The following is a 22,710-nucleotide window of genomic DNA, read 5'->3' as shown; positions in this document are numbered from 1 at the left end:
CGAAACAGTGGCGCTGCCCTGTTTATTACACTGTGAAATTATCCATGGCCAATCCAAGGAACCAGAAGGTGACAACAGAAATGTCCGTCCAAAAGGAGTGCTGCAAAAACTTATTATTTTTAACAAATTTTGGAACAAATCAGCAACGAATTACAAGTTTGACAGTTGAACTACACTTAAATGTTGGTTTTGTTATTTGTTTTTGCAAAACCGCATATTTTTAACGAAAGTGCCAAAATTATTCGTAAACACCTTTTGCCTCTTGGTGGCGCTTTGTGTTACACTAAAACCCCCGATTACGCTCAGGCGTTACGCTTTTTGTTAGGTTGATTTCTCGAAAACAGTGTAATGTTTCTACAATCTTTTGAAATCAATTTGTAGATCTGCACAAGACGTATAAATTGCTTTAAAAAGATTGCAAAAATGTTGCGTCGTTTCAGAGAAATTGACGAAATACAAAGCGTAACGCCTGAGCGTAATCGGGGGTTTTAGTGTAGTATGTGTGTGGTCGATGTTTGCGGACGTGCACACAGAACACAGAACAGTGAGAAATAGCGAAAATGCCTCACTTCCTTCTGCTACAAGTCGCCATATTGAAATTGCTTGAAGATTCATACCCGTGATAGGGCTTTAGTACCCAATTGATGATAAATGCAGAAAAATGCATTTTAAACTTGATCAAAAAAACAATCATCTCATTAAAATGTTCAACTGTCGAAAGCTTGAAACCACGTGTTTGAAAATTTTCTAAAAAATGTGTTTAAATGTCAACATCAGTTTGACAACTGGTTTTAACGTCTTCGCTTTTAAGTTTCAATACGTTTGAAATAGCGAGATTCGAATTAACGAACCCGCTCTGTAAATTTGTCAAACAAATTGTTTGCAACTTCAAACATAGATGTCGCACTGGCCGCATCCAGGCAGGTGTCCCCATTCCTTGTGACTCTACTGTTTTTAGATCGCTTTGAAAAAGAATCTGTTTCTGAAGGGCAAACAGGTAAGGAAAATGACAGCTGTCAACATCGAGCAAACAACAAAACGAAATCAAGCGGCGTCGTCCGAATTTTAATTTGATTTGAGAATAAAAACGGCAGAAAAAACGCTAATTTTAACAAAGAAATAGTAAATTTCGTAGAGTAATTTGTCTAGGAGGTCAAATAACTGAAAAATATCAAAATGTCGACCGTAATTGACTCGGTAAGTTGAAATCTCACCAGAACACGAAAACAATGGAATGAGGTTATAAAATTCCGGTTCCTTTTCCGACAGGAACTCCGCACCAAGATCGACACCGCTTGCCGCACGGCGGAGGAGTTTACCAAACTGTACTACGACAGCGTAGACAAGAAGCGCCACCAAATGTCCAAGCTGTACATGGACAACGGGCTGCTGGTGTGGAATGGGAACGGCGCGAACGGGAAGGACAACATCCAGAAGTACTTCCAGGAACTGCCCCGATCCGAGCACGTGATGAACACACTGGACGCGCAACCGATCATCGACGATGCCGTTTCGTCGCAGCTGACGTTTATCATTCAGGTGTCGGGGACGGTGCGCTTCCAGGACAATCCGACGAAGCCGTTCCAGCAGACGTTCATGATCACGGCCCAGGGGGACAAGTGGAAGATTGCGAGCGACTGCTTCCGGCTGCAGGATGCGATATTTTAGGAAGGGGGGGGAATAAAGAGGACGGATTTGGAGAACATTTGTATGAGTGTAATTTGTTTGGTTAATTTGAGAAATCTAATTGTTTTATTGAGAGATCAAGTCAGTCAGAACTCTTGTCGATATTATCGGTCGATAAATTTCTATCACTGATCGACAAAATTCGAAAAGCAAATATTTATGAAATCAGATTTTGGATTAGGGTGACCGACATTTATTGTAACTATTCTAGCAATGATTTTATTTAAAATTAACAAGATTTTCGACTGATAAACGAAAACTAAATGTGGAAACATTCAACTTTTTCACATTTGGAAACATGAGGTCAGAAACTCCATTAATCTTAATTTTACTCCGTCTTCGGCTTCTTACTGTCCGGCTCGTCTTCCGCGTTGAAAATCGGCTTCGGCTGCGTCTTCGTGTACGCCGGCGAGATCCAGTACGGATTTTCGGCCGCTTCCTTCGCGTACTTGAGAATCGCCTCGCGCGGATCCTGGTCGTCTTCGACGCGCTTGCTCAAGCCCAGATTCCGGATGACGTACGAGGAAAGTGTTCCGCCGGAACTGGCCACTCGACCACCCTGACCGCTGGTGATCGGGAGATCCGGTCGCTTCGATTTCACCGGATCCATGCGGTCCTTTTCGAGCTTCTTCCGGTGTGAGCGGGACTTTTCCTGGCGGAACATCGGGAGGGCGTGCGGCGTGATGACCTGCGTGCTGCCCACCATTTGGACGTCCTTCTTTTTGCGGTACGTGCGGACGACGCACAGTTTGGCGCCGCGCATCGATCGCTTTTCGTCGTACAGGCCGCGGATGATTCCGTTGCCGCAACCGACAAAGACCTGGTTGAGTTTGGGGTGCCAATGGACGCGGACCAGGTGGGAATCGGTGATTGGAATCGTGGTGACTGTTTCGAACGTTTTCGTGTCGAAGAAGTAGAGATTGGCTTGCTTCTGTCCCTTCGGGAGGGACTCTCCGGTTAGGATCATGGTGTCGTCCGGGCTGAAGCAGCAGTCGGTTGTGTCGTACCGGGAGAAGAGATTTTCAAACACGTGCAGAGGCTTCTTGAACGCTCGAAGATCCCAGAGTTTAAGCGTTTCGTCGGTGCTTCGCGTGGCCAACATCTGCCCTGCGTACGAGAACAGAACCGATGAAATGTCACTTCCCTTGGCGTGGGCGTCACGGACACAATGCGTCGTGTTGACGAACATCCTGCGTGTGTCCCAAGTCTGGATGGAACCGTCACTACAACCCGCTGCAATCAGCGTGGCATCCCGGTTATAAGCGCAGGTCGTCGGAACCGTCTTCAACCCGCCTTGGGCTCGCGTCTTAATCACGTTCTTCTGTTCCTTTGACCTCGCAAATACCCACGTCCTCAGCGTCGAGTCCATCGCGCTAGTCAAAAACTCCTCCTTCTTGATGTAGTTCCAACTGCCACCGGTCAACCCGGCCACGTGACCCTTCGTCCTCGTCATATCCGTAATGTACTGATCTCCCTTCACGCACTCCATCTTCTCGAACCCATCCCGGTCCAGCACCTTCGCCTGCGAACTCCCAGAAATGACCAAAATCATGTCCCCCGTCCCGGAATAGTGCAAATCCCGAATCGGATGGTTCTCGCACGGCTGCAAACTCCGGAAGCTCTTCATCGACTTGTCCATCCCGGAAAAGTCCCAAAAGTTCAAATTGTAATCCACCGACCCGGTTGCCAACCGAACTCCAGAAGGATCCGCCGCCAACGAAATGACCGCCTTCGACCCGTGCCGCATCTCAACTTCATGAGAATTTGGAATCTTATTAATCGGCGCGTCCTCATCGAAATCATCGTCATCATCATCCTCATCAGAGTCCTCCTCCTCGTCACTCCCCCTTTCCTTCTTCCTTCCAACCGTCGTCGCCAACGTGGCCGCGCCAGCGGCCACCACCCCCGGCAACGGCCCAATAACCTCATCGTCTTCCTCCTCCTCATCCTCAGACTCCTCCTTCTGAATGGCGGCCGTGTCCACCTCGGCCCGCGGGGCATTCTTCCGCGCGGCCTGGATCATCTCGTTGATGTCGAACTGCTGGGCCTTGCGGCCAAATCCCGAAATGCCCATCAGTTCCTGCATGCGGCTGTTTTCCAGATCCGAAGCGATTTTGTCCACATCCGCGGAAGAGGATGGCTTGCTGCTGGATGGGCCAGGTTCCGGCGGTGGTTCGATGCGACCAAACGAACCGAAGCCGGATGCTGGGGAGGGGGAAGTTATCGATTTTTCCGTAAGGATTTCACGAAGGCCGCAAACAAACACTTACCCGAGGCATCTGGGGCGCTAGTTGCGGTGGCAGGTGCTGCACTTTTTAGCTGGATTTTTCCGAACGTAATTTTTCCTTTATTCATTTTTGAAGCTGCGTAATTTTCCAATTTTTCATGGAGAAAAATGTCGATCGATGCGCGGACGGTCGCGAAACGATTTCAAAACAAACAACTTTTGTGCCCTTTGGAAACGTTCGGCGTCAAACCGAGCAAACCCAAAGTGATCTAAAATTGACGTTTCAAATGAAAATGTTCAAAGGTAGGGTTCGCTTCAACGGCGCTGTATTTTTCAAGTCTAGAGTTTTTTTTTAAAAAAAAAGGTTCAATAAACCAAATTTCCAGTTGTGCTTTTTGGATGTTTTTGAAACCGCCTTAAATCAGGGGTATTGAAAATCACCCATAAAGCAAAAAACTGAAAATTTGGTTTATTGGACCTTATAAAAAAAACTCCAGAAGCGTTGGAGGCGCAGAAATTATGTAAAATATTAATCTATTTAAAACAACAGTTTATACTGCAAATTATTGTGGATTTTGCTGGTAGCCCAAAAGTTTAAGAATTGAAAAAAACTACAAAAAAAAAGAAAAAATCGAAAAACAAACATTTTTATAATTCAAAAAACTAAAAAAAAATCTAAAGTTTTAACATTCCGGTTTTAAATTATGAGGTTCTATCCCATTCCTTAGAATCCCACTCCCCAGAATGCCATTCCCCAGAAATCTATTCCCTAGAATGACCCATTCTCCAGAATCCCACTCTCCAGAATGATCCATTCCCCAGAAACTCATTCCCCAGATTGACCCATTCCTCAGAAAAGTTTTATTTTTATTATGAATGTACTTTATTTCGAAAAGTGAACAGTTTTAAAGTGTGGAGTGTTCTGATTTCGCCTTTATTGTGATAACTGCTGCCAAAAGTTTAATTTTCCCTTTAAAGTTGAATTTTGCCTTTTTTAAAGAAGGGAAAACTCTCTGGTCTGTCAGTACTGTTGCCAAAGCTTAAAATTCCCTTTTAAGTAGAATTTTCCCGAGGGGCAGGACACAGTTAGTCGATCATCTTTACACTAATTGATTAGCGCTGATTTTCGTCAACTGGCTAATTGATTAGCGTTGATTTGATATTCCATTCCCATCTCATATCAAGTTATCTTGTCGTTTAGAAAAGTCATTTTGACAGCTTAAAAATGTCTCTATCTTCGATCTGAACCACAGAAAAAGCATTGAATTATCGAAATAATCTGTTCCGGGCACAGCCGGAGTATGGATTTCGGCACGAAGGCCTACTAAACCCGGCCAAGTTGGTGCTGCACAAGAAGGAGACCAAGGACAAGAAGCGGTCGGCGAAAGTTATGAAGATTTTGGCCAAACGAGAGTAGGAGGAGCGTGGAATGATGCAACAACTACTACCGCGGCCAAACTCCCGCGTGTCTCTGTTCTACCGTCCAGTCCAAGAAGAGCCCATTTGACGGGACAATAAGGACTCTGGCTCCGAAGTGGACGCCTTTTTCGACATCGGGGATCGTCAAAGCCATTACTCACCGGTTTTTAAACCAGTTGCTGCAACTTTTGTTTAGCCAAGCCACCGATGCCGGTTCGTCCGGCGTCATGCCACTCTCACTCAACCGCTTCTTAAACACGTCTCCTCTTTCTTCATCCCCAACTGCGAGTTTCAAGTTCTACTACTGCGATTCTGTTCCGGTGACAATCGACTTTTTGCCCTCGCCTTGGATGCTGGCCGTCCGTACTACATCCGGCGTTCCATCACTGCCGAGAACTTTAATCATCCGCTGGGTCGCGCTCAATCTTCGGCGACCTACTTGCTGATTGACTACTGTTTATCATAACTAACCGCTCGCTGATGGTGTCCCGGAGCATGCGCTCGGGTCTTTTCTGTGAAGGTTAGGTTCTGCGGTGGTGATGACCGTCGTGGAAGTGAACGTGGGATCACATGACACAGCGACATGACCACGTCCGAAAAACGTTTTTTACAGGAGAACATTTTCCTGTTTTTTTTTTATTTCAAATATTGAGTAATTTATTTCCTATTTAATAAAACATTAACCAATTTTCCATGACCCGACCACTTATTTGGGCTTGTACTTGTTCAGCGTTTCATACAAATCATCGGTCTTGACCGGCAGCAGCACCGACGGTGGCTTAGTCTCCGGCGTCGGAACGCACACCATTATGACGTTGTTCTTGCCCATCCCCTGCACCGGACCGCCTCATTCAGAATGATGTTGAGCAGAATCTGGCCGATGCTGGTGTCGGCCCGCACCAAGACCTGTACCTTTCCGTCCACCTTTTTGATGTGCAGAGTTCCGATGTCACGGTCCATTTCCTTGACCGGCGTGAACTCGTCATCGGCGAAGGCTAGTTCGTCCGGCTTGCTGTCCTCGGTGGGTTTGGCCATGTTGGCGAAGATGAAGTCCGTTCTGGGCGTGAAACTTGTCGAGCCAAATCCGAAGCTGAATGGAGTCGGTGCCGCGGCCGTGTTTGTAGTCGTCGCTGGCGCAACTCATCCAAACGTGAATCCCGGCTTTGCGGCCGTTGACTCCTTTGTGTCCACCTTGCTGCTACTTTTCTCGATTACATCCAGATACTTTTCGTGATCCTTGAAGATCGGCGTCAGCTTGCACACCGGATTCTCCTTGACCTTCACCGAAATCCAAGCGGCCACGGCCACAATGAGCGCCTCCGCGTTCTCCGCATACTCTCATCCCCGGTGTTCTTGCCAGCGGAGCCTGCTGTGTCGTCCTTCGGCGAACTTCCAACCCCGGAAAAGACCTTGCTCGGGTCGGTTGTGGCAAAGATGCTGGTTTCCAGCGCGGACGTTGTGGCCGCCGTCCCATTCGTAGATTTTGCGATTCCACTGAGGAGCAAAAATGGACTGGCTCCTACATCGGTAGGATCCACCGCCGGTGTTGACGTCACCCCGGCGAATCCCTTGAACGCACCAAACACCGACAACGATCCACCGCTGCCCGCGGAATCTGTGCCGGCAACATCGTTTTTATGACGCGTTTTTTCAACTCGTCCTCCGACGTCTGGGCAAATCGGCCCGCCGCCTCCTCCTCGTTTCAGTTGCCGTGAAACGTGTCTGGTTTCGTTACCCGCCGATACCAACGTCGATCTCCAATCAGCTCTGGGGTCCTAGGGGTGATGTTCTCGGTTCCAGAACCAGGTTGGCCAATTAAATTCCCAAACGTTTGCTTTACGGCCGCAACCACGAGTGATGTTTCTGGTTTGTTTTGATTTGTTGACATTTGTCCGTCAGCCCAAGATAAAATTTGAAGGGTAGGAATACGCTAATTGATTAGCGATAATCCTAATCAACCAACTGTAAATTCTAATTAACTCAACGATTATTTTTAGTTAATTAGGGTATGTGTCTCACCCCTCGAATTTTCCCTTCTTTACAGAAGGGAAAACTCTCTTGACTGCCTAAATGCGGGCAAAAGTTGAAATTTCGCTTTAAAGTTGAATTTTGCCTTCTTTAAAAAAGGTAAAACTCTCGTGACAGTCAAACTGCGGGCAAAAGTTGAAATTTCCCTTTAAAGTTGAATTTTGCCTTCTTTAAGGAAGGGACAACTCCCTTGACTTGTGATAACTGCAGCATGCTGACACAAGTTGAATTTTCCTTTAGCAGTTATCCATAGTAAAGAGAGTTTTCCCTTCTTAAAGAATGAAAAAAATAAATTAGTGACAGCAGTTGTCACAAGTCACGATGTCTTCTTTAAAGCGATTCTAATATTGAATTAATGTTGAAAATTTAATATTATTATGCCAATTGACTATTATGGGTCATTATGCCAAATTACGTTATGCCAAACGGCGTTATGCTAATTTTTTTTTAATTTTTTTGATTTTTAAATTTAGGATGCTTCAAATTATTTTTTTTAATTCATAGGTTTTTTTCGAGGTTTTTTGCTAAATATAAATTTTGGTATTATTTTAAATTTTTATATTGAAAAAAGTCTGAATTTCTGAATTTTTATACATCTGTTTAATTTTTTTTAGTTTTAGATTTCTTAAGAGTGCACTGCAACCAAAGAAGTTGTTGTCTTTTTATTCGAACATTGTCAAACTTACAGACCCAATCCATAAAAAAATTGAGTGTAAAAAGAGTCAAATTTCATTGTAAATTATTTTAAAGACATCAGTTTAGGGAATGAATTAAAAATTATATCATTAGTTCCCGTAGTTTTGAAGATACCAGAATGTGTGTAAAAGAAATCTGGGAGCAAAAGCTTTGGTTGATGAGCACCGTTAAAAAATATAAAAATATAAAAAAATGAAGCCTTTATTCACATCGGTAGAACTTGAGATTCAAAAAGAGGGATTTATACAGTGCTGCCTCTAGCGGTGGAGGGCTCCAACTTTTATAACAGATTTTATAATAGATTTAACCGAGGGGTTGATCAACAGCACGATTTTTTCTCCAGCCTGAGCAAATAACTCGAAACACAACTTTAGAACCCCTTGACTGATAGAAACTGGCATAAACTGTTATACACATAAAAAAAAACAACATCGTAGCTGGCCATGCAAAAAAACAATTTTCAAATGTTTACAAATTTCCGTCGATCTTCAGGAACCATTTTCGTTCATATTCCATTGCGTCCTAAAAGAAACGGATTTCCATAAAAAAAAATCTGATGAAAAATGTTTAGTGTGAACATCACTTAATCGAGAACCAGAGAAGTGCCATCTGAATGGATTATTTTCCGGTGGTTGGGGATAGTTGGATTTGTTACGAGCATTATTCTTATGAATCTTGTACAAAGAAGACATAAGTTGAACTGAAATAAACATTACGCTTGAAAGGTACGGTTGTAGTTATTTGAAAACAAGTGGTTCAATGAAGCAATTTTAAATATGCCTCCAAGTGATCACTTCTGTTGTCTTAGTTGATGTCACCAGGCCAAGTTTTTTTTAACTTTCAATCTGTACCTCGATCTGTACTCTTGTTAAGATGGTTGTTTATGGAAGACGCAAAACGCTTAACATTGCGTGTGATGGCCAGTTTAACGGAAACACATTTTCACTCAATTTTTAGTTGATAAAAAGGTGCAAAATTTAATCGTAATGAGCTTGTTTGTTTTGATTCGTTGCCACGAATGTCAGTCTAACTGGTATACATTTTCTTTTATGAGATCGTAGTGTGCTGAGAAATCATCCAGGACAAATTTATAGTAGAACATAAATGAACTGATTTCTCGTCACACTTTTTGAGCCGAAATTTGTTCAGAGTTCCACGGATGTGCTTTATTTCAATTAAACGATCAAAAATTATTAAACAACATATTTAAAAAAATCTTTCTTGAGTAAAAATATCACTTCGGATAATCGAACTACGATTTTTTTTCGTTGTCCTACTTAAGCGGTATACGCAGGAAGGAACCGGTCAAGAAAAAAATCAAATGGGCAGCAGCGGCAGCGCAAGCAAGTCAGAGAGGGTGAAGAAAAGCCCCAAGAAATCGCTCCCTCTCCTTTGTTATGCTTTTAGTTAAGCTGTTTCTTGACCCCTTTCCTTTCGATCTGCATACTAGCCTTTTTTTGGTCGTGATTCGATTATCCGAAGTCCCATACAAACCTTCGGAAAATCGAACCTTCGGATAATTGAGGCTTCGTACAATCGAGTCTGGACTGTATTTTTTTTTAAATTATGTATCAGAAATTATTTTTTAAATTTTGAATGCTTTGAAATTTTGAATTTTCGATTTGTTTTCATTCATATTTTTTAATTTATAAATTTCAGTATTTTTTATTTAAAATTTTTTTATTTTTGATTTTTAAATTTTAAATTTTTGATTTTTTTATTCAATGAATTTTATAATTTTTAAATCTTTAAATTTTGGCATTATTATTCATATTGTCCGTTTCTATCAAAGGTACACGCCACGCGGCATTTCAGAATGTGCCACAGACACTGTTGCCAGCGATTTTCTGCACTTTTTGTGCAATAAAAAACATTCCCGGCAACAATGCCATGCAATTCGAAAAAAAGAAGATCAACAAAAACCAGTGCGTATGGGATTAGACAGCGCGCATTTGCTGAAAGTGCGGCGCGTCGTTTCGAGGCTGGTAAATATGCCGCGTGTCCTTTTCGGGAATACGCGCAATATTTGCCATATATGCTCATACACTCAAATCCCGATGGTTTGACACCAACTGTTGTCAAACGAACGGGGTCACTTTTTAGTTTGACACATCTTTACACGGATTTCACACACACTAGTAAACGTTTGTGATCGCCCTGTAAAAAGGGACGTCGAAAGGGACAGTTCGTGCCTTTTAGTTTGACTTTGTCAAACCAACGCAGTACAAACTAAGAAGTGTCAAACGAAAAATTGATCAAATACCGGGGGTTGAGTGTATAAGCTCGTTCCTTGGGGACCATAGATGATCCATCGTAAAATGTTGTCTTGCCATTTTTATTTTTATTTTGTTGCTTTGAAATAAACATGATCAGCAATGGTTTTTAAGTGTGTTTGTTTCCGTTTGTTTAGAATCCTATTGCCGCCACCTATATTTCACATTCGTCCCCGACCCATTTTAGATCACATTCAACGCCGCGTTCCGTCATCTCCGCCCCTTCCACTCGGCCCGCGCCCGCTCGACGCGCCACCTCGCGAGCACGCACCGCACCACGCACACCCGCAGCAAACGTCAAAGTCTGTGAAATTTCTTCTCTCGCGAAAATGTTGGACTGGAAATCATGGGAAAAAAGCGGACGATCTGAATTGTAATTATCGCCGGTTCCGGCCGAAACCGACCACAAAGTGTTCCCCGTGCCGTGCGCTTCCGTTGGGTGGTGGAGTTTCCGGGAAATTCGCCCATTTGAGCGAGAAAAGATGGATTGAAATTTGGTCTTCTTTTCCGCAAAGATGCAAAAAAGTTGTGTTTTCTTCTTGGCTTTTGTTTTCGTCGTCGTCGGCTTCATTCCGGCGGCGGCAAGATGCGTAGAAACGAGGGACCGGTTTTTGTTTGAAAGGCGGACAGTGCGGGGAACTGCTTCGCGGTCAGTCTTCCGGATTGTTTGTTTACATTTTTTCTGTTGTTTTCTTCCAGCTTGAAGCACTGCAAGTCACTGCTGAAGGATGATCCGGCCAGCAGTCCGCTGTTCGCCAAGGGTGACCGCAAGACGGGTGTTTCCCGGGCCGTGTACGACCTGATTGCGCACGGCATCCGCGGCCAGATCAAGAAGGAGAGCGTCCTGTCGATGCTGGGCGAGCTGGTCAACCTGCACAGTGACATTCCGTCGATTCTGCTGGACATTTTCGGCATTTTGGACGCCGAGACGGCTGGGGGAGGCGGAGGAGGAACCGCCGGTGGGGGAAGTGGTGGGGGAACGGCTGGGGGAGGAAGTAGCAATGGTGGGGGTTCCGGGGAGGGGTCCAGTGAGGAGCGGACCGTGTTCTGTTACATCGTGAAGGAGTCCGAGCGGTTCCTGTCGGAGAAGCTGCTGAAGGAGCGGCTGGAGATCGACACGCTGCAGGACGTCGGGACGATCAAGAATCGCAGCTTCTACACAAAGTTTATCAAAGTGAAGACGAAGCTTTAGTAAGTATTTGAGGTCAACTTTAATATCAATAGTTTTTGTCTTTTGAAGCTTTTTTAATCGTATTTCAAATTTATTAAAAAAAAATTTTAAGCTGCACTAAAATTTTATATGTTTTAATGTTTGCAATATTTTTGCAAAAAAAAAACGTAAGTTGAAATTGTAAGTGTCTTAGGTACTTGAAATTCACATCCGTGTTAAAGAAAATCATTTTCGGTGGCCCATTTTATGCATTCTTGGTACTTGATCTTCCCGTGAGTGTTGAGGAAATTAATTTCGCTTGCAAGTTCTCTGAACTTTGAAAACATTTTAAAATATTAAATCATTTTGATGGTAGAACTATCTTACGAATGTTAAAAGTTTTATAGAAAATTGTTGAATACTTTTCAAATTGAACAGTTCAAAAATTGTGCTAATCGATTAGTCTAAAAAACCCAGTTCCTTCGAGTAAGACGTTATTCAACGTCAAAAAGCATTTATTTGATGTATAAAAATGAGCATAACATTCATATTTCAAGACTAATTTTGAATTTTTGATTTTAATAGTATCACGAAATATCTCAGGTGTAATTTTCGATATGTATTAATGTTGCAAAAATAATCCAATAAATCCAAGAATTCATGGTAAAAATAATTTACCACAAGATTTACGTCTCTCAGCGATTTAATGTCTCGTTATTTAAAATGTTTTAAAGGTAAATATTTATAAGTTAGTTTCGTAAATAATATTGTTTTGAAAAGTTTGCAAGAGATTCTACTAGAGGGCAAAAAAAGAGCGAGCCGCTCAAAGAGCCGGTTCACTAAAAAGAGCGAACGAACAGAAAAAAAGAACCGTGGTTCTTTTTAAACTTCGGTCTTTTGAAAGAACCGTTTTAAGATGGCATGATTTGTGTTATAAATATAATTTATTAAATTTCCAAAAAAAAAAATGTTTTAAATTTGTTTTTGAGGATTCAAAATGCAATTTCAAATATTTCAATGCTAATAAAAATTTATCTCAAAAGTAAATGATTGTCTAAACAAAATGAAAAAAAAAATCATTGTACATCTGAATTTTAAACTATAGTATTACCAGAATACGAATTTGAGCATTTCTAATTTGTAAAATATTACCAATAATCTACTAAATAGTTTAAAGATTTAAAAAAATAAAATAAACCCTTTTTCCGATTAAACTTTAGCGTTTATAGACTATATCGAATAAATCAAAATGTAGAAAAGAGTACACAGAATGTTTTCCTAAAATAAAATTCAGCAATAGTTCAATTCCTGCAGAAATAAACGCAATTAAAAACATTTTTTCCAGCATCCTAGATTTAAGTTTGGATGCCATTCAATTACTCGAATGTTTAGGTTCGAGTAGAAATCTTGACAAAGAGACCACCAAGACTTATGGTTTCCAAGGGCATCTTCTCGTTTTCAGTTTGAATTTGTTTTATCAAATTATTTTTTGAAGTCCAATATAAAATCACGAAAAAAAACGAAGTTGACTTTATAGCTGTCGGCCACCATTGCTAGTACCAACCACTAGTGTCTTCCTTTTATCTACAAGGACTTCGCCGCCCTGGGATCCTAAGTGTATGAAAGTATGGCACGGAGCGACGGCGCCGAATACCCATATTAACACAAAGAATTTTAGAGCGCCCGCCGCGGGATTCGAACCGGCGACCTCTAGATTGTGAGTCCAGTGCGCGGTCCGATTGATCCACACGGGCGGAGAATCACACGATTCTTAAAAAAACCCCTTTTATCCAAACTTTGAAAAAGAGTGAAAGAGCCGTTCAAAAGAGCGGTTCTTTTTAATGAGCGAACGAAAATGAGCGGCTCCTAAAAAAGAGCGGGTTTGCCCACCTCTAGATTCTACAGTTTTTTTTTTTTTTTTTCATTCAAGTTTCATTAAGGCTCTGAAAGGTATCATTCCCCAGCAGCCATTTGGCGGCCATGTTTGATTTAGAAAAACATTCAAATCTTGATTTTATGCTTTTTTTGTTCCCTGATTTTTTGGGCAATCTTTAAGCTTTGTTTGTTTAATTTGATGCTGGGAAAAAACGTGGTCAAGACAAGTTGCTTGAGTTTTTTTTTAAAGTTCCTATAATCATATAAAACACAATAGTTATAGACCTTTTCAAAATCAATTCTAGATATGGAAAAAATCAATCAACAAAAGTAAATTCAAAAATCAAAACTTCTAAAATCTAAAAATTGTATTGTTTTAAATTCTCCTTGAATTCTTAAATACCACCATTTTTACCGTAATCTTAAATTACAGAAAAAAAGATAATTTGGAGAGTTTTTGGAGGAAAAAAAAACCCAAATTCTGAGATTTTTTTTTTTTGAAATTATGTTTCACTTATTTGGAGTGAAATTTTTGCGTTTGAAAATGTAATTTACTAGCCACGGTTTTAACATTTAAATGAAAAAAGTGTTAAAAAAAGGATTTCACACCTGTCCATATGTTTTGCAATCATTAGTTTCCAAAATATTTAAGTTTGACGTAAATTTTTGTTGTTTTAATAATTTCATAAAAATCTAACATATTTTTAATCCAGCCCAAATATGCTGAATATAATAATCAATGCAGAAAAATTTATTTCAGATTGTTTTCAGTTGATTTGACTTCTAATTTCAATAAAATCTACAAGTTTTTTGAATTTTGAATGGTTTTTTGGTGGTTTTTGGCAATTTCTATATGACAGACTTAATTATTCAGTATCTTAAATATTTTTATCTGAAAGCCCATACATCCAATTGAAATGCTGTCAAAGACAAACTTATGGAAAATTGGACGAGCTGTCCGGTAAAAATATTTACGAGACTGAAAAATCAAGTCTGTCTTATAAAAATTGCCAAAAACCACCAAAAAATCAATTTTTTCAACATTTTTATTCTTAAAACCGCTATATCTTAACAAGGATTGGACATTGGATCATAGGACAATGGTCAATATAGAGACTTATATGTAAAATTGTCTGGGGAATCGATTCCCACTATCGGGTTTTAACAATTTTGAAGTTTAGACCACTTTTCAGAAAAACTGTTTCAGTTAATGATTTTTGTATTTTTTTAGGAGAGACATACCTACCATCCTGCATTTTTCGTTAATCTTTTTGTAACATTTTAGGCTATTTCCTCAAAAATTTTGAACGAAAAAGAATCGTGACTTCTCCTTGAAAATTAATTTTTTAGTTGAAAATCAAAAAATCTCATAGAAGTGGCGTGTATTTTTGCTTCAGTGTATTTTTTCAGAAAGCCCGTCCAATTTCCTACAGTTTGTCTTTGACCACTTTTTGATACGATGCATCGGCTTCGAGACACAGTGATTTTTAAATTACAAAATACAAAAATATTTAAATACCTTACTCAAATGTTATTTTCGAGTACTATTGGCTCCATATACACAAAAATGGCTTATATAGCCCAAAGGGTCGGGTACAAAAGTACCCGAAAAATTCCTGATTTGAGCTGGAATTGCTCATTAAATTTCTAAATCTTTTAATTTTTTATATTTTACATTTTGCATTTTTATTTTTTTTAATTCCTGAATTTTCAATTCAAAGGGCCGCCAAGCTTTCAATATTACGCTCATTTGAAATGTTAGTCTTGATTCAATTTTTTTTGTAAATATTGTTTTTGAAAAGATCCGGAAATTTCACGATATTAGAAAATGGTTGGTTGTTTGGGTGAGACTTAGAAAAGTAAATTTTCCTGTTTGTTTTTCATTAAGCCGCAGCATCTCAACCGGAGGTCCAATCTTGAATGTCTCTGAGACAATTTTATATCAAATTTTCTGAACCTTAAAAAATATTTTCAGAAATGGTCACTTATGGTCACCATTTTTTAAAAATCGAAGCAAATATTTCGCTGAAATCAAACTTTCGATGGCTATATCTTGAAAACTTCTCTATGGCTCAAAAGTTGTGGGTTTTTGTCCACTTAAACATAAAAAAATCTCGAAATTAAAAAATACATATTTTGGGAAATTGTGTTTTTGTAAAAAAAAGTTTATTAAAAAATCGGGATTTTTTTCCGTGTACCTATTTTTTCTGGATATCCCTCAACAATACCTACAACTTTGCCGAAGACACCAAATTGATCAGAAAATTCACTCAAAAGTTACAGCTGTTTCATAGATCTAGGGTTTTTTTTCTCAAAATTTATTTTCCCTAAAAGAGCACCCAGCTAGCAAAATCTAAACGTAGAATTATGTACCCTCCCTGCAAAGGCCTATGAATTGATCACAGTTGAAAGGTTATCCTTATCCTAATGTCTGCCTGTATGGATCAATCGGACCGCGCACTGGACTCACAATCCAGAGGTTGCCGGTTCGAATCCCGGGGCGGACGCAAAAAATTCTAAGTGTAAATATAGGTATTCGTTGCCCTCTCCCCGTGCCCATACCTTCACACTTAGGAGACCCGGGAGGCGGAGTCTTGTCGCAAAAAGAATGATACACGCCTGTGGATCCGTTGACGAAACCGCAAGGTTTAAGAGGGCCACATTATAAGGTGTTACGTCGATTCCGTTGAAAGGTTATCCAAATCTCTGAATTACAAATGTAACATCCTGGAGCAGAACTGTTAAATTCTAATTTAAAAAAAAAGTTACAGCTATTTAAATATTTACATATCACTTTTGTATGGACAGCTGCCAAAATTGTACGGAGACTTGTATGGGTGACACAAAATAACTTTTTTGGTCATAGAAAAGGCCCTCTCAAATTTTGAGCCAAATCAAAAATACAAATTGTCGAAATCGGCCGATTTTGTAGAGAATTGCTCACATTGGTTGCTATGTTGAGCTTTTGATATTTTGTACTCTGTTTCGAGTGAGACGTAGTCCTACGCCAATAAATATAAAAAGAAGAGCTCATAAATCAACTTCCATTTTCTCTTCTTCCAGCTACAAACAGCGCCGCTTCAACCTGTTCCGGGAGGAGAGCGAAGGATACGCCAAGCTGATCACCGAGCTGAACCAGGAGTTTGCCGAGTCGGTGTCGGTGCTGAACGTGCTGGAAATCATCAAATCGCTGATCGGTTGCTTCAACCTCGATCCGAACCGCGTGCTGGACATCATCCTGGAGTCGTTCGAGCAACGTCCCGAGCACGACAAGATCTTCATTCCGCTGCTGCAGGCTTACATTAACGATGGGACGATCATTTGTGAGGTGTTGGGGTACAAGTATCGGCACTTTGCGGACGTCAAGACGCCCGAGTCGCTGTTTAAGGTGACGGCGCTGTTGCTGCAGCATGGCGTCATTAAGCTGGACGACATTTACGCGTGGTTGAGTCCGACGGACAAGCTGATTGTTGGGGAGTGGGAGTCGGAGGTGGCGGACGCGAAGGAGTTTGTGCGGAAGTTGAACGTGGTGTCGACGAACAAGGACAAGGAGCAGGAGCCGGAACCGGAGAAGGAGATGACGCCAGAACGGTACGCGACCAATCAGAAGTGGGGTTTGTGCGAGGCGTTGCTGCATGTCGGCGATTGGAACACGGCTCAGCTGCTGTTGAAGAAGCTGCCCGAGCAGTCGGTTATGGTGAATGAGCCGATCGCGAGGGCCATGTGTCGGCTGTTGCACATGATCATCGAGCCGGTGTACCGGTTGAAGTGCGCCCTGCCGTGCAACATCAAGGGACGACCAATTAGTAACGGGTTGAGCAAGTTGGCGCCAGCGCCGGTCACGACGATCGCCAAGCTTCGCAACCACGCTTTCCCGATGTTCATCGCGTTGGGACCGTCTCTGCATTACGACTCAGTTTTGCTGTACAAACTGCTTCGTTTGGTGCGTACCATCCTGACGGAGATGAACGTCGATCCGTCGAATCCGCCGGCAACGGGTGCGGAGAACGAACTGCTTTACTACGACATCATCTCGATATTGGACGCGGCCATTCTGCCGTCGCTCTCGTACATGGACTGCAACTGTTGCGTGGCGGAGGAGATCTGGTCGATCGTGAAGCTGTATCCGTACCAGTTTCGGTACAGTTTGTACGCGCGCTGGAAGAACGACACCTTTCAGCTGCAGCCGAAGCTGATTCGACGTCGCGGCAATGCGCAAAAGCAGATCAAGGCGTTGATGAAGCGCGTCAGCAAGGAGAATAGCAAGCCGGTGGGGAGGTTGATCGGCAAGTTGAGTCACTGCTCGCCGGGATTCCTGTTCGACTACATTCTGCTGCAGATCCAGATCTACGACAATCTGATCACGCCGGTCGTTGACTCGCTGAAGTACCTCACCTCGCTGTCGTACGACGTGCTCGGGTATTGTTTGATCGAGTCGCTCGAGCAGGTCGATCGCAACCCGATGCAAAACGACGGGACTTCGTTTTCGATGTGGCTGCAGAGTTTGGCCAACTTTTGCGGGGCGATCTACAAGAAGTACAACATCGAGTTGAGCGGACTGCTGCAGTACGTGGCGAATCAGCTCAAGTCGCACAAGAGCTTGGACTTGCTGATTCTGAAGGAGGTCGTGCAGAAGATGACGGGAATTGAGGCGGCTGAAGAGATGACGGCGGAGCAGATTGGGGCGATGTGCGGTGGGGAGTTGCTGCGGGGTGAGGCCGGGTACTTTAGCCAGGTGCGGAACACGAAGAAGTCGTCGCAGCGGTTGAAGGAGGCGCTGGCGAGTAATGATTTGTCAGTGGCGCTGTGTTTGTTGATTGCGCAGCAGAAGCACTGCGTGATTTATCGGGAGACGGCGTCGAGTCATTTGAAGTTGGTCGGGAAGCTGTACGATCAGTGCCAGGACACGCTGGTCCAGTTTGGGACGTTCCTGGGGTCGACGTATTCGGTGGAGGAGTACGTTGAACGGTTACCGACGATCCATAGTATGCTGCAGGAGTACCACATTCACTCGGACGTGGCGTTCTTTTTGGCGCGGCCGATGTTTTCGCACGCGATAAGTGTAAGTAATCATGAAGCTAAGTACGGAGATCGGAAGGAACACGGTGAGATTCTCGTAAAAATTTTGAAATATTAAAAAAGTCTAAATGCTTAAGTAAAACAAACAAAATTCAACAATTTAAGCATTTCAAAATTTAAGAATTTTGAAAAATAAAATTAAAGGAATTCTTGACTCGGTTTAGGGTTTTTCGTAAGGAATCTTTATTTTGCGTCTTGCTCGCTTGAGTGTTCGCAACTGAATGAACTAGAAGCTGGCCTGTCGATCGCACCTCAGCTTTCTCAAAGGTTGCTTCGTTACACCCCCTCTCGATCGCGCAGTCCTAGTTGTCCTCGCAGGTCTCCAAAACGTCCAGGGTCCAACGCCTTCGTGAAGATGTCTGCTAGCTGGTTGGTTGTCCCGATAGGTTGAATGTTGAGCTTCCCGTCAGCAACGTGGTCCCGGATGAAGTGATGTTTGATGTCAATATGCTTCGCTCGCTTTGACTCCAAATTCTTCGCCATCCCGATGCATCCGTGGTTATCTTCAAAAATTGTTACCGGTCCAGTGATGGCTTCTCCAAGATCTCCCAAAAGACCACGCAACCAGATTGCTTCCGATGCAGCAGCACTCAAGGCAACGTACTCAGCTTCACTCGAAGATGTGGCCACAGTCGTCTGTTTCTTACTGGACCACGAGACCGTATTACCGTATACTTGGAACAGGAATCCGCTGACTGACTTCCGGTCTTCAGTGTCTGTTGCCCAGTCCGCGTCAGCAAACCCGAGCAAGCAGTTGGCGTCCTCACAACGGTTGATCTCCAGGTTCATCTGCTTGGTACCTTTCATGTATCGTACAACACGTTTCAGCGCCGTCCAGTGCTGCTGTCCTGGTTGTTGTTGGAATCGTCCCAAGTATCCAACCGAAAAGCAAATATCCGGTCTGGTAGACATCATCATGTACATGAGACTACCCAGAAGCTCACGGTAAGGTTCTTCGGCAGCTTCCGTAACTTGTCGCTCAAGCATCAGTCCTTTTCCATGGGAGTTTTCGTCGGGTTACAATTTTCCATTCCAAAGTTCTTCAGGACCTTATCGATGCTAGCTGCTTGGGACAGCTTCATTCGACCTTGCTGCCAGTTGTAGTCGATCTTCATCCCTAGGAAAAACTTGACTTCTCCGCAGTCCGTCATCTCGAAGGTTTGCGCCAAGTCCATTTTCAGCTTTTGAATTGTCTCTTGCCGTTTACCGATGATTAGCAGGTCGTCAACATACAGCACAAGGATAACAGCGTCATTACCTCAGCTTTCTCAAAGGTTGCTTCGTTACAAAAATTAACAAAACAAAAAACAATTTCAGACAGATCTTGGAATGCAAAATTAAAAAATCTATTTTTTTTATTTACAAACCCTTTAATTCTCAAATTTACAAATCTAGATTAAATTTTCAAATGGTCCTATCTGCATAGGAAACCAATGACGGATAGGTTGTTTTGAAAATATTATCTAGAAATCGTTCAATTTTTTTATCTTAAAGTTTGTAAACATTTTGATTCTTCAATTTAATAATAACTACTTTTAAATATTTGATTTATAATTTGTTTTTCATTTTTTAAATTTCTGATTCTGATCTTGATTTTTGATTTTTTTTTTCATTTTTGAACTATTGAATTTTCAAAGTTTATAATTTTGAAATTTATAAATTTTCCAAATTTTTAATTTATTTAAATTTCTAAATTCAAAAATTCGTGAATTTAAAAAAAAACACAGATTCAAAATTTAAACATTTAAGAATTACAAAAAAAAATACAAATAATCTAAGATACAGAAAACTTAAAACTTAAAATCATTAAAATTTAAAAATTCTTTAACTTAAAATTTAAAAACCAACAATTTTTAAATTTAAAAATCTTGCTGTTCTAAAATCCCTTATTCCCAAATTCTTATATTTCTGAAAGTCCTTATATTTCTTATTTCAAAATGCCTTTAAATCCTAAATTCTGAATTTCTTTAATTTTTGAAAGTAATTTTTTTTAACATTTTTAGAGTCATATTTTAGGATTATTATTATTTTTTTTTATTATTTAAGGAAATTTCGACGAGCACTTCAAACAAAAGAATACCAACTGTTTTGAACCGTTCTTTTAATATTTTGGATTTTACAAAAAAAAAGTTTTTTTAAAATTAAAAAATACAATTTTAAAATTTTTGAAAAAAAATATCATTTTTAAATTTTTTGAAAATATAGGCTTTTGTCTTTCATATGTTTATAGGACCTATTTAAAAAAAAACTCTGGATTTGTAGCGTTTCTATATTTAAAATTTTGATGCTCAGATTTTTTTAAATATTTTTTTTACTATTTTTTGAAATTATGGATTTTTTTTTACTTTTTCAGGTTTTGATTTTTTAAAGTTTTGAATTGAACTAAAATTTTTAATTATAGCATTTCTGAAATTTATCTCCAATTTTTTTTGATAATTTTTGATAAAATGGTTTAATTTAATTTTGGAGTTTTTAATTTTTCAAACTTTTCAAGATTAAAAAAAAAATTATATAGATATTTTTTTTAATCTAAAATTGGTATTTGGTTTCTAATCTTCCATGTTTCAAAATTTTGCGTTTGCGTTCCTTCCGATCTCCGTATTAGCCTTCAAGGGTGAACTTAGAGTTGGAGACTTATTTTCTTTTTTCTCAATTGCAGCAAAAGTACGACCAGCTGCGCAAGGCAGACCAAAACTCGAAGAAGCTGTCGACCTCGCAGAAGATGGTCAAATATCTGGAAGCGACGTCGTTCGTGATGAATCCGGTAATCGAGTCGGTTCGTCCGCTGCATCCGCCCAAAGTCTGGGAGGACATCAGCCCGCAGTTCCTGGTTACGTTCTGGTCGCTGTCGATGTACGACCTGCAGGTTCCGGCCGACAGCTACCAGCGCGAGGTCAACAAGCTGAAGCAGCTGTCGCTTGCGGCGATGGATTCGAAAGAGCAGAACGCGTCCAAGAACAAGAAAGAACAGGAGCGTTACGTCGCGTTGATGGAGAAGCTGCAGGACGAGCGCAAGAAGCAGCAGGAACACGTCGACAAGATCATGCACAGACTGACGAGCGAGAAGGACTCGTGGTTCCTGTCGCGATCGGCCAAATCCGCCAAGAACGAAACCATCACGCAGTTCCTGCAGCTGTGTCTCTTTCCGCGTTGTACCTTCACCGCCCTGGACGCGCTGTACTGTGCCAAGTTTGTCCACACCATCCACAGCCTGAAGACGGCCAACTTTAGCACGCTGCTGTGCTACGATCGGATCTTCTGTGACATCACCTACTCGGTCACGTCCTGCACGGAGAACGAAGCGACGCGCTATGGCCGCTTCCTGTGCGCCATGCTCGAGACGGTCATGCGTTGGCACGCCGACCAGACGACCTTCAACCGCGAGTGCTCCAACTATCCGGGCTTCGTGACCAAGTTCCGTGTCAGCAATCAGTTCTCCGAGGCGAACGATCACGTCAACTACGAAAACTACCGCCACGTTTGCCACAAGTGGCACTACAAAATCACCAAAGCCATGGTGTTCTGCCTCGACTCGAAGGACTACATGCAGATCCGCAACTCGCTCATCATCCTGATGCGCATCCTGCCGCACTTCCCCGTCCTTGCCAAACTCGCCCAGATCATCGAGAAGAAGGTCGAAAAGGTACGCGAAGACGAGAAAAACAAGCGGCAGGACCTGTTCGTGCTTGCCTCGAGCTACATCGGCCAACTCAAGGCCAAATCCGGCCAGATGATGCGCGAGAGCGACTTCCACCAGGTTGCCGAGAAGCCGGTCAAGGTCGAGTCGCAAGACTCGAAGGCCATGAACGGCGACAGCAAGGGTGGTGAGTCATTGTCAATTAAACACCTTAAACATTCTAACCAAACCTCTAACCTTCCAGAGCGCAAAGAGATCAAGATCGAGAAGAAGATCATCGTCACGACGACCAACTCGAGCAGCAGCAAACCCCAACCGAGTTCCACCACCGTCAACAACGGCAACTCGACAAGTTCCACCACCAGCAAGAGTAACAGCAGCAGCAACAACGACGACGTCAAGATTGTGCTGGAGACGCGCGAGATCAAGAAGGAGACGCCGCTGCGGGAATCGGTGCGGGAGTCCAGTAGTGGAGGTGGTGGCGGAAGTGGTTCGAAGGAGAAGTCGTCCAAGGAGATTAAACGGGAGGAGAGGGCGAGAGAGAAGGAGCGTGAGAGGGAGGAAGCGGCGGCGGAGCGGAAGCGAGAGAAGGAGAAGGAAAAGCGAAGGGAGAAGAGCACGAAAGGTGAGTGGGTGTTAT

The 22,710-nt window shown here is 42.0% G+C and overlaps 3 protein-coding genes and 1 pseudogene across 5 annotated transcripts in view; 2 read left to right on the top strand and 2 right to left on the bottom strand.

The window, feature by feature from the left end:
* The first annotated feature begins 1,002 nt into the window (after positions 1–1,002).
* LOC6053699 (NTF2-related export protein) lies at positions 1,003–1,707 on the top strand. Its single transcript, XM_038255582.1, has 2 exons — positions 1,003–1,197; positions 1,270–1,707. Exons 1-2 carry the CDS (start codon positions 1,177–1,179, stop codon positions 1,666–1,668), a joined length of 420 nt encoding a protein of 139 aa, XP_038111510.1. The 5' UTR covers positions 1,003–1,176; the 3' UTR covers positions 1,669–1,707.
* A 149-nt stretch (positions 1,708–1,856) lies between these two features.
* LOC6053698 (gastrulation defective protein 1 homolog) lies at positions 1,857–4,123 on the bottom strand. The gene is made up of 2 exons (XM_001869707.2): positions 3,957–4,123; positions 1,857–3,891 (listed from the first exon to the last, which is right to left on the bottom strand). Exons 1-2 carry the CDS (start codon positions 4,039–4,041, stop codon positions 2,015–2,017), a joined length of 1,962 nt encoding a protein of 653 aa, XP_001869742.2. The 5' UTR covers positions 4,042–4,123; the 3' UTR covers positions 1,857–2,014.
* A 1,915-nt stretch (positions 4,124–6,038) lies between these two features.
* LOC119766480 lies at positions 6,039–7,220 on the bottom strand (annotated as a pseudogene).
* Positions 7,221–10,577: 3,357 nt separating this feature from the next.
* The window catches only part of LOC6053703 (THO complex subunit 2), a 26,455-nt gene continuing 14,322 nt past the window's right edge, over positions 10,578–22,710 (top strand). For 2 of the 3 annotated variants that reach the window (XM_038251478.1, XM_038251476.1), the window contains exons 1-5: positions 10,578–10,702; positions 11,029–11,520; positions 16,418–18,416; positions 21,093–22,257; positions 22,315–22,695. In XM_038251478.1, coding sequence (XP_038107406.1) covers positions 10,659–10,702; positions 11,029–11,520; positions 16,418–18,416; positions 21,093–22,257; positions 22,315–22,695 — 4,081 coding nt within the window. In that variant the 5' untranslated portion in view covers positions 10,578–10,658. The remainder of the gene's footprint in view (positions 10,703–11,028; positions 11,521–16,417; positions 18,417–21,092; positions 22,258–22,314; positions 22,696–22,710) is intronic. The other variant, XM_038251477.1, reaches the window with a different exon arrangement.

Source organism: Culex quinquefasciatus, chromosome 2, assembly GCF_015732765.1.
Source record: "Culex quinquefasciatus strain JHB chromosome 2, VPISU_Cqui_1.0_pri_paternal, whole genome shotgun sequence".
Taxonomy (NCBI): Eukaryota; Metazoa; Arthropoda; class Insecta; order Diptera; family Culicidae; genus Culex; species Culex quinquefasciatus.
This window is presented reverse-complemented; position numbering and strand designations above follow the sequence as displayed.

What these genes read in the sequence shown, in the direction of transcription:
- LOC6053699 (XM_038255582.1), top strand. Translation starts at nt 1,177, where the DNA reads ATGTCGACCGTAATTGACTCG. An exon ending in TGTCGACCGTAATTGACTCG is followed by an intron (nt 1,198 to 1,269) that starts GTAAGTTGAAAT and finishes CTTTTCCGACAG; the next exon opens with GAACTCCGCACCAAGATCGA.
- LOC6053698 (XM_001869707.2), bottom strand. Translation starts at nt 4,041, where the DNA reads ATGAATAAAGGAAAAATTACGTTCGGAAAAATCCAGCTAAAAAGTGCA. An exon ending in TAGCGCCCCAGATGCCTCGG is followed by an intron (nt 3,892 to 3,956) that starts GTAAGTGTTTGT and finishes CCCCCTCCCCAG; the next exon opens with CATCCGGCTTCGGTTCGTTT.